General features: G+C 39.6%; 1 protein-coding gene across 1 annotated transcript in view; it reads right to left on the reverse strand.

Annotated features, from left to right (window-relative positions):
• The window catches only part of LOC135517558 (zinc finger CCCH domain-containing protein 15-like), a 34,744-nt gene extending 24,938 nt beyond the window's left edge, over positions 1-9,806 (reverse strand). Inside the window, exons 1-2 of the mRNA XM_064941971.1 lie at positions 9,626-9,806; positions 8,896-8,991 (exon numbers count right to left, since the gene is read on the reverse strand). Coding sequence (XP_064798043.1) covers positions 8,896-8,991; positions 9,626-9,703 — 174 coding nt within the window. The 5' untranslated portion in view covers positions 9,704-9,806. The remainder of the gene's footprint in view (positions 1-8,895; positions 8,992-9,625) is intronic.
• Between the last annotated feature and the right edge of the window lie 1,928 nt (positions 9,807-11,734).

Consider the following 11,734-nt stretch of genomic DNA (forward strand, 5'->3'; position numbering starts at 1 on the left):
AAGTTAGAATGAGACTTATATGATGTTGTGGCAATGAATGATTGAGGAATAAACATGATCAGAAAATGGCTGACTGCCAGACACCTGACTGATTCCTCATGGTAGTCACTTGAGTTCCATTGCTCACGAAGACAAGGAGTACGCCGGTGTTAAGGGAATTTTTATCTATAATGACTAATTATGTATACATTTCAATCAGGATGTACTAATCAGAATACTATTATGCTACTGTACATGTATGAATTTTCTCTATTGCTCCCAGTATTGAATATAATGTAGTGAATGTAGTCAAGAATTTAGAACAATGACGGTCTGTTCCTTGGTACAAATGAATGAACTATGAATCTAGACTGTCTAGAATGCTTATCTACACTGACTGACCTTGGCTGTAGGCGGGAGGGAAGGCTTGAGAGCTATAGAGCCTTTCTACCAGTGTCAAGAAGAGACGGAACATTTAGAAAACGCTGACGTCATTTTCAGTTTATAACCTGTGGTAAAATGTGTATGTACTCAGTACTCTCTTGATTAAAGGCTGTTACTTGACTTTTAAGACCGGGCTCTGTCCATTCCTATAAAATAAGGATCTTACAAATTCTTATGAATTGACAGGGTGTTTAATTTTAATTGGGAATTAAAACAGAGGAATTAAATTCCTTCAACAGCCGGTTGGAACTTTATTGAAGCTATATGTTAAAATCATCCTAATGATTGATTCTGTACTTAGTTTGAAATGTTTCTTCGACCGGTAAAATAACTTTTTGAAGTTTTTGTCCGATATAATGCTGAAACGCGCAAACAAAAGATGGTATTTGGACATAAATAACAGATATTTTCAAACAAAACAAATTAAAACATTTATTGTGGACCTGGGATTCCTGGAGTGCTTTCTGATGTAGATCATCAAAAGGTAAGAGAATATTTATCATGTAATTCCTTGTTTTATGTTGACGCCATCTTTGCGGCTGTGGCGTTTTTACTTTTAAGCGCCGTCTCAGATTATTGCATGCGTTTCTTTTTCCGTAAAGTTTTTTTTAAATCTGACACAGCGGTTGCATTAAGGACAGCTATATCTATAATTCCATGTGTATAACTTGTATTATCATCTACATTCCTGATGAGTATTTCTGTTGAATGATGTGGCTATGCAAAATCACTGGATGTTTTTGGAACTAGTGAATCTAATACGCCAATGTCAAGATTTCTGATATAAATATGAACTTTAACAAAACATGGATGTATTGTGTAACATGAAGTCCTATGAGTGTCATCTGATGAAAATGATCAAAGGTTAGTGATTCATTTTATCTCTATATGTGTTTTTTCTCTCTTTCTCTTTGGCTGGTAAAAATCGGCTGTGTATTTTAGTGAGTTGTTGGTGACCAAACAATCGTTTGTGGTGCTTTCCTCGTAAATCCTATTTGAAATTGGACACTGTGGTGGGATTAACAACAAGACTACCTTAAACGATATAAGATACATGTATGTTTGAAGAATTTTAATTATGAGTTTTCTGTTCTTTTGAATATGGCGCCCTGTACTATCACTGGTTGTTGTTATATCGCTCCGGTAACGGGATCTCAGCCATAAGAAGTTAACACCCCCGCAAAGTAGAATAGCTTTCAGGCAAAAGTATAAAACATGTGGTCAACTCTCAGTCTGGAGAGCTACTGGGTGTGCAGGCTTTTGATCAAACACAGAGCCAGTTTATCAAGGTCCAGCATAGCAGCTTATTTCTAAAATATTTGTTCGAGGGGGACTAGAATAAAAGCATACACATCCATTGGATCACCTGGAGCACTCACTCCTGTCATCATGAAGTGTTTTGAGAGACTAGTCAAGGATCAAGTCGACCTTACCTGACAGCCTAAACCCACTTCAATTTGCTTACCGCCCCGATAGATCCAGACAATGCAATCGCCGTCGCACTGCCCACTGCCCTATCCCATCTGAATAAAAGGAATACCTACGTAAGAATGCTGTTCATTGACTATAGCTCAGCATTCAACACCCTAGTACCCAACAAGCTCATCATTAAGCTTGAGGCCCTGGGTCTGAACCCCAACCTGTGCAACTGGGTCCTGGGGACTTCCTGACAGGCCACCTCCAGGTGGCTAAGGTAGGAAACAACACCTCCACTTCGCTGATCCTCAACACTGCCCCCCCCCCATGACTGGCATGGCCCCGCACGACTCCAACTCAATCAAGTTTCAGATGACAACAGTAGTCGGCCTGATTACCAACAATGACGAGACAGCCTACAGGGAGGTGGTGAGGGCCCTGGGTGTGTTGGGTCAGGAAAATAACCTCACTCAACGTCAACACAACAAAAGAGCTGATTGTGTACTTCGGGAAATAGCAGAGAGAACACCCCCCTATCCACATCAACGGGACTGCAGTGGGGAAGGAAGAAAGCTTCAAGCTCCTCGGCATACACATCACTGACAAACTGAAATGGGCCACCCACACAGACAGTTTTGAAGAAGGCGGAATAGTGCCTCTTCAACCCCAGGAGGCTGAAGAAATTTGGCTTTGCACTTAAAATCCTCAAACTTTTACAGACGCACAATTGTGAGCACCCTGTTGGGTTGTACCACCGCCTGGTATGGCAACTGCACCACCCACAACCGTAAGGCTCTCCAGAGGGCGGTGTGGTCTGCCCAACGCATCACCGGGGGCAAACTACAGCACCCGATGTCACAGGAAGGCCAAAAAGATCATCAAGGACAAACACCCAAGCCACTGCGTGTTCACCCCGCTATCATCCAGAAAGCGAGGTCAGTACAGGTGCATCAAAGCTGGGACTGAGAGACTGAAAAACAGCTTCTATCTCAAGGCCATTAGACTTAAATAGCAATCACCAGCACGGAGGCTGCTGCCCTATATACAGACGACTTGAAATCACTGGCCACTAATGTTTACATATATTGCATTACCATCTCATATGTATATATGGTACTTTATTCTATTGTACTGTATCCTAGTCTTTGCCACGCTGACATTGTTCATTCAAATATATTTTAGTCTTAATTCCTTTACTTAGATGTGTGTATTGTGAAATTGTTAGATATTACTGCACTGTTGGAGCTAGAGAAAAAAGCATTTCACTACACCTGCAATAACATCTTCTTGTCAGGCATAGGTGTATAGGTGGCAGGGAAGTCAGGCGCAGGAGAGTCAAACGGAGTGTAAAATGGAGTCTTTTAATAAAGTCCACGTAGCATGCTCCATAACACTAAAATGTACATAAACAAAAACAAACAAACATGGGTACGAGGACCCAACGCGCACCTAAACAACATCAAACTACACTGACAATAAAACAATCTCTGACAAAGACATGAGGGGAAACAGAGGGTTAAATACACAACAGGTAATGAATGGGATTGAAAACAGGTGTGTGGGAAGACAAGACAAAACCAATGGAAAATTAAAAATGGATCAATGATGGCTAGAAGACCGGTGACATCACACGCCGAGCACCGCCCAAACAAGGAGAGGCAACGACTTTGGCAGAAGTCGTGACACTTCTAAACACATGTATGTGACCAATAATCGATTTGATCATCCTTGATGTAAAACATTGCAACATTACAACCAAATAGTTTCTCTTGAAATAATGATCTCATTCAATATATCAAAGATCAAATGGCTATGGTAGGTTACAAATATTTTTGATTCATCTGAAGCAAACCCACAAATTTAGGAAATCCATTTTTTCTAGTTTAATCATTTATCTTAGCTGCCTTAGAACGATTTACTTTGCAACTAGATGCTAGTAAGCCTGCAATGTCCCAACATTATCCCAAAATCTACTTGGAAGTATCTACTAAACAAGTTGAAGCCACATAAACCAAAAGGCAAAAAGGTATAAAATTACTGTTCGCAGTTCCAATGATTATTTTGATTCACCACGATTGAACCAAGTTACACAATAATTTGATTGGTCAAATAATTGTTTAAATGAATCATATGAATCGTTAAATGTAAATCAACTGTGAATGGCCATATTCGTGTGTGTCGGCGGTGGAATTTTTTGGGGGACTTGACAAAAACATGAATACATGCCAATAATGGCAAAAAAGTTGCCTAGAGGGTACAAGATATGTTTGAATTGGCTACTAGTTATTAGTCTGTTCTTTAACATATTTTATAGCTTAGGCCTGCTTCTGCAATGTCCGACTGTCTCGCTCGCCTTGAGCAATGACCCACTCGTCTCGCACAGATGCAAGTGATGCGCACAAACACGCTAAAGTGACATTCGGATCCAGGCTGATATGCTGATTTTTATTCGATTTATAAAATATTTCAAAAACTATGCCTAAATAAATTACATTAACAGAAATTATGAAATTAATTTCCAACAGGTCCCAAACGTGCTCAATGGGATTGAGATACAGGCTCCTCGCTGGCAATGGCAGAACACTGACATTCCTGTTTTGCAGGAAATCGCGCTCAGAACAAGCAGTATGTCTGGTGCGTTGTCATGCTGGAGGGTCATGTCAGGGTGGTGATCCCGCAGGAAGGGTACCACATGAGGGAGGAGGATGTCTTCCCTGTAACGCACAGCGTTGAGATTGCCTGCAATAACGCCCATTTCTTCGACAATAAACGTGAATCTGACCATCACCCCATCAGTAAAGAGCACTTTTTGCCAGTCCTGTCTGGTCCAGCGGCGGCGGGTTTGTGCACAACCCGGTGATGTCTGGTGAGGACCTGCCTACAACAGGCCTACAAGCCCTCAGTCCAGCCTCTCAGCCTATTGCGGACAGTCTGAGCACAGATGGAAGGATTGTGCATTCCTGGTGTAACTCGGGCAGTTGTTGTTGCCAGCCTGTACCTGTCCCGCAGGTGTAATGTTAGGATGTATCGATCCTGTGCAGATGTTGATACACGTGGTCTGCCACTGTGAGGACGATCAGCAGTCTGTCCTGTCTCCCTGTAGCGCTGTCTTAGACGTCTCACAGCAAGGACATTGCAATTTATTGCCCTGGCCACATCTGCAGTCCTCATGCCTCCTTGCAGCATGCCCAAAGCACATTCACGCAGATGACCAGCAACCCTGGGCATCTTTCTTTTGGTGTTTTTCCAGAGTCAGTAGAAAGGCCTCAAGTGTCCTAAGTTTTAATTGCCTACCGTCTGTAAGCTGTTAGTGTCTTAACGACCGTTCCACAGGTGCGTGATCATTAATTGTTTATGGTTCATTGAACAAGCAATGGGAAACAGTGTTTAACTTCTTTGGGGTAGTATTGGGTAGCTTGGATGAAAAACATTCCCAAATTAAGCTGCCTGCTACTCAGCCGTAAAAGCTAGAATATGCATATAATTAGTCAATTTGGATAGAAAACACAGTTTCTAAAACTGTTTGAATGATTGAGTATAACAGAACTCATATGGCAGACAAAAACCTGAGAAAAAAATCCAACCAGGAAGTGGGAAATCTGAGGTTTGTAGTTTTTCAACTCAGTGGGATATTAGTTATGTTTCATTTCCTATGGCTTCCACTAGATGTCAACAGTATTTAGAAACTGTTTTGAGGATTCTACTCTAAAGGAGGGGCTCATAATAGCTCTTTGAGTGAGTGGTCTGGCAGTGTCACAGCCTCGGTCTGGAGCGCTCACATGAAAGGTAGTTACGTTCCACTTCATTTGTACAGACAAAGGAATTGTCCGGTTGGAACATTAATTAAGTTTTATGTTAAAAACATCCAAAAGATTGATTCCATACTTAGTTTGGCATGTTTCTACGGGCTGTAACGGAACTTTTCGAACTTTTCGTTCGACCTGAACACGCTTTTGGATTTTTCACCAAACGCCCTAACAAAAGAAGATATTTGGACATAACTGATGGACATTATCGAACAAATCAAACATTTATGGTGGAACTGGGATTCCTGGGAGTGCATTCGGATGAAGATCATCACAGGTTACTGAATATTTAAAATGCTATTTCTGAGTAATGTTGACTACCCAATATGGCAGGTATCTTGTTGGCTGCTTTGTTGTGTAAAGGCTGTACTCAGATTATTTCATGGTTTGCTTTCTCCTTCCTTTATCAAACAAAACATACATGTACATGTATTGTGTAACATGAAGTCCTATGAGTGTCATCAAAGGTTAGTGATTAATTTTCTCTATTTCTGCTTTTTGTGACTCTTCTCTTTGGCAGGAAAAATGGCTGTGGTTTTCTGTGGCTTGATGGTGACCAAACATAAATCGTTTGTGGTGCTTTCGCTGTAAATCCTTTTTTTAATCAGACACTGTGGCTGGATTAACGAGAATTGTAGATTTAAAATGGTGTAAAATACTTGTATGCTTGAGGAACTTCAATGAGATTTTTGTTGCTTTGAATTTGGCGCCCTGCACTTTCACAGGCTGTTGCGGGGGGGTTCCGCTAGTGGAATGACGATCTGAAGTTATTTGGATTTTTACGAATTATTTTTTAAAGACAGGGTCCTGAAAAAAGGACGTTTATTTTTGTGCTGAGTTTATGTGTATCCCATAATTGCTCTGCTGTGTGCATCTTGCTAGCTATCACTCAAGACTGTGATGGCTGAAGCTCGAATTACTAGGGGGCTGGCCGAGGTGGGGATAAACGGCGCTGCCCGGCTTCCAGAAAAGTGTCTTTCAGACTAGGCATTGCGTGGCTAATTGAGGTTAGACAGAAATTCTGCTTATAGATCATGCATGTATGAACTGCACATTAAACACATCCAGCCTAAAGTCGGAGGTTTCAACAATAATTACTCGCCAAAGTTCCAGAGCATGTCTTTAATTCTTTTCTGTGGATGTTTTGTCTCAAATTTCCAACAGCACAAGGACGAACTCAGTGGACAACCAGCAGAGTAAGTTCAACTGAAGTTTATTCAACATTCTGACTTGTAAAGGGATTGTTCAGTCTTCTGGAATGTTATTGTTAGCAACTAGTGTGGGAAGTCTACACGCCGAAATAAGACGCTAGATCCAGGGAAAAATTAGGCTAGATGAGCATCAATTCAAAGTAAAGTAGCGAGAAAACATCTATAGATTGATGTAGCCATAAGAACCTGACTTTCGTAAAATGTATTCTCTAGTTGGAACAGAGCAATGCCATAATGTGGACAGCGTGGAGCCCGGCACAGTATATGGCTGGGAAAATGTACCTCAATCCAATGATGGAATATGTCACTGTACTCTTAAAAATGTTCCCAAAATGATAAAATGTTTAATTGATAAGATTGAAATACTGATAGTTTTTTATTAAACTGCCTTTTTCGTCAGCCTGCTCAGCCAGCAAATGCTATAGCAGCCCATTGGATCACAAGAAAATGCAACGCTTAGGTGTTGGGGTGAGTAGTAGCTACCTTGAGTTTTGTAAAATCCAACGGGTTGCTTTAGCTGTCCACATTCTGGCAAAGCACACTGTTTCCGACCAGCTCTCAAAAACTCTAGGGGACTTTAACAGATTTCAGCGATTAGCTTCGCCAAAGACTGGCTCGTGTGACCTACAATCCCGACTGTTTTCAAGTTTAGAAACATAAATAATTGTCGGTTGAAATACAGCTTTTGAAACATATGGCCCTTAGTCATCAGCGAGAAAGAATCATTCAAATAAAAAAATACACTTACTGCAGCAGTGTTGCACAGATCCATACAGTTTTGGGTGGCTCCATCCGGCAAAACTACACTTCCCGAGTTACGCTTACACACAAGTGTTTGGAGCACGCTATAGATAGCTAATTAGCACAGGTGGTCGCTTCTCTGTCTGCGGTCCAAACACTTAAAAGACGCATCCTATCCCCTCAGCCCTCAAATTAAATGTACACTTCTGATGACGTATTATGACGTCTGACTTGTATACACTTGCAGGGCAAGGGGGGAAGGAATGATTTTTAAATGGACCTTCCTTGGCCAGAAATTCGTCACTCTTTCATCCCGTGATGATTGTGTTTTCAGCCGCCGGTAGCTTGTGGGTGCTTTATATGTCCTACAGTCAATTATGAGTGCAATCCTACTTAAATGAAATATATAATTATTATATGCCTACTGTATGCTTGCTAGAAAATTAATTAGCTAAATAACATTAGCTAGAACGTCTGAAGGAAAATGTTTTTTCAAAAATTTCCAAAAGATAACAAAAACATATTTACGAGACGCGTTTGTGCCGTCATGTGCATTAGTAGCACAATTTCTAAATTGTATGCATTCGTTTTTACCTACACTTGTATGTTGACTTCTCCATTGTTGTATTTATGTTTTCGCTGACTTTTCTAAGTGGATGTACAATCTTCGCGATTTGAAAAATGGGGAGTTTCAGGCCCCGGAGTGAACATAATTGTACACTCGCAAAGCCGGCTAAAAACTAGGGCTGAGGGGTTTAACGTTGCAAACTTCCCTTGCTTGGCTAATCATTTGGACCGCCCTCCAAGATGGCGATGGGGCATAATGTATAAAGCATAAGTGGACAACGGTGTGTCTTTTCAGTGTTTGGACCGCAGCCCGTCTTCTATAAACAAGCGCCGTAACATGGAGATATGGCCGTGTGGGAACACTAACCATATAAAGTGTGTAGATATTTAACATTGTCTTTAATTTTCTTTACTGATATGGAAGAAACGTTCCTTATGTTTCCAAAACAGTACCAGAAGCGATGCATATGTTAATGTTAACAGCAAGCGCCAGGGATCTTAACAAAACTCCCCCGGTCAGATGATACTATTATCAATAGGCCCTAAAGCAATTAATGTCTATGAATGGGGTACATTCTGAACAGAGAGAAGACACGAGAACAAAAGCCTGGTTCTTATGGCTATAGGTTGATGATGCTCTAATGGCAAACATCTCTGTTGAACTTACATGTCAAGCCAGTGGTCATTCACTGAGAAACAACAAGACTATAGGCCTGATTGGTCCTGCTTACCTTACTACCAGGAACTTGCTTGACTTGCTGAGAGACATTCTTGATAAATTTCTGTTGTTTTCCACCCTTTTTGTTCTTCAACCCAAATGTCTTGTCCTACATAAAAGATAAACAAATGGAATATCAACAATTTAATAAGGACATAACGTTAAACGTTGTTAGTTGGCAGGCTACAAAGAAGAAACCTCTGAACGACAAAATAATACGGTTTCTGGCGCTAGCTAAGTAGTTATAGTAGCTGACAAACTAGCTAACTTACTGTACCAACAAAGATTCGACATGACAACAAGCTAGCCATCTGTGTTACAACTACTAACGTTAATTAAGCAGTTCAAGGAAGCCGTGGACAGACGATCACACAACCTAACTAACATTAATAAGAAAAAATAAGTTTGTAACCTTTGCTAGCTACTGTCTGCAGCTAACTAGCTACAACATGCAAGCACAAGTTAGATACCAGTAGCTACCACGTTCTTAAAAAGGGGTTAGCATAAGACCGCTACGTTTGTCAGTTTGGTACCAAGCAAATATAACGGTTTGGAAAGTGCGTTTAACAATCCGTGGTATAACTAGCTAGCATCTAACGTCCTGTCTAACTCACTAGCTAGCTTCACAAAATAACCTTTGAACGTTACTGTAATTTAGCTAGCTACCAATTACTCTTGTAGCTAGCAAACTAGCTTAGCATTATCCTATTTAATTTGACTATGGTGCGCGAAAGGGATTTCACCTCAATGATCTTTTCCTTCTTCTTTTCTTGCGTTTTTTTACTACCCGTGGCAGCTTGAGCTGGTTTCTTCGGAGGCATAGCGAATGATGTAACTATATTTAGAAATATTCTATTACCATAGCCACCGCTACATAAAGTACTAACAGGCCACTCCGTGACGCTGAATGACGTCAGTGTTCATTTTCTTCTTCGTAGGTATTTGTTTGGTGCGGTTGGCATCCAACATTAATGGTACATTACCGACACCTACTGTGCTGGAGAGTCTTGACCATCGTTTTACGTCAAACACATTCAACAACAAACACATTCAAAATCGTGGCAATATTGTGCAAATTCATGACATAAATCTGAATATAAGGTTAGGCACAATGTTAGCAGTGTGGTTAAGATTAGGGTTCACTTTAAAATCAGATTTTAAGAAGAGAAATTGTGGAAATAGGTGGCGTTTAGCAGTTATGACGATGTCGCTGTGGTAACAAGTGGAGAAATCACTCAAGCAATATTATGAAAAACTGTTTATTTACATATACATATACAGAGTGCATCAAACATGATTTAGACCTTGTTTATGGAAAAGTGTTTATTTCTGTTTTTCATGGTTACAACTTGCTGAAAATTGTCCACAGTGTTCTTATCATCTAGTTTAAACAGTAATGCAAAAAAAAATGTTACTTACTTACAAAATACACAAGAGAGTGCATCAAACATGATTTAGACCTTGTTTATGGAGATTTTAAAAAATATATGTTTTTCATGGTTGCAACTTCCTGAAAATTGTCCACGGTGTTCTTATCATGTAGTTTAAACAGTACTACATTTTTTTTTACATCCATAGTGCATCAAACATGATTTAGAGCTTGTTTTTGGAAAAGTTTTTATTTCTGCATTTCAATGTTGCAACTTGCTGAAAACTGTCTACGGTGTTCATTTAATCTCAAATAGACAGCACAGCAAAAATTGTACATCTAGAGGGCATCAAACATGATTTAGAGCTTGTTTATGGAAAAGTGTTTATTTCTGCATTTCAATATTGCAACTTGCTGAAAACTGTCCACAGTGTTCATTTCATCTCAAATAGACAGCACATCAAAAATTGTACATATAGAGTGCATCAAACATGATTTAGAGCCTGTTTATGGAAAAGTGTTTATTTCTGCATTTCAATGTTGCAACTTGCTGAAAACTGTCTACAGTGTTCATTTCATCTCAAATAGACAGCACAGCAAAAATTGTACATCAAGAGTGCATCAAACATGATTGAGAGCTTGTTTATGGAAAAGTGTTTATTTCTGCATTTCAATATTGTAACTTGCTGAAAACTGTCCACAGTGTTCATTTCATCTCAAATAGACAGCACATCAAAAATTGTACATATAGAGTGCATCAAACATGATTGAGAGCTTGTTCATTGAAAAGTGTTTATTTCTGCATTTCAATGTTGCAACTTGCTGAAAACTGTCTACAGTGTTCATTTCATCTCAAATAGACAGCACAGCAAAAATTGTACATCTAGAGTGCATCAAACATGATTGAGAGCTTGTTTATGATAAAGTGACTATTTCTGTGTTGCAACTTGCTGAAAATTGTCTACAGTGTTCATTTCCTCTCAAATAGACAGCACAGCAAAAAGTGTACATCGAGAGTGCATCAAACATGAATTAGAGCTTGTTTATGAAAAAGTGCCTATTTCTGTGTTGCAACTTGCTAAAAATTGTCCACAGTGTGTATATCGTGTTGAATAAACAGAACAATTTTTTTTTACATCCAGAGTGCATCAAACATGATTTAGAGCTTGTTTATGGAAAAGTGTTTATTTCTGCATTTCAATGTTGCAACTTGCTGAAAACTGTCGACAGTGTTCATTTCATCTCAAATAGACAGCACAGCAAAAATTGTACATAAAGAGTTCATCAAACATGATTGAGAGCTTGTTCATTGAAAAGTGTTTTTTTCTGCATTTCAATGTTGCAACTTGCTGAAAACTGTTCACAGTGTTCATTTCATTTCAAATAGACAGCACAGCAAAAATTGTACATCGAGAGTTCATCAGACATGAATTAGAGCTTGTTTATGAAAATGTGCCTATTTCTGTGTTGTAACTTGCTGAAA

The sequence above is a fragment of the Oncorhynchus masou genome, chromosome 28 (assembly GCF_036934945.1).
Source record: "Oncorhynchus masou masou isolate Uvic2021 chromosome 28, UVic_Omas_1.1, whole genome shotgun sequence".
NCBI lineage: Eukaryota > Metazoa > Chordata > Actinopteri > Salmoniformes > Salmonidae > Oncorhynchus > Oncorhynchus masou.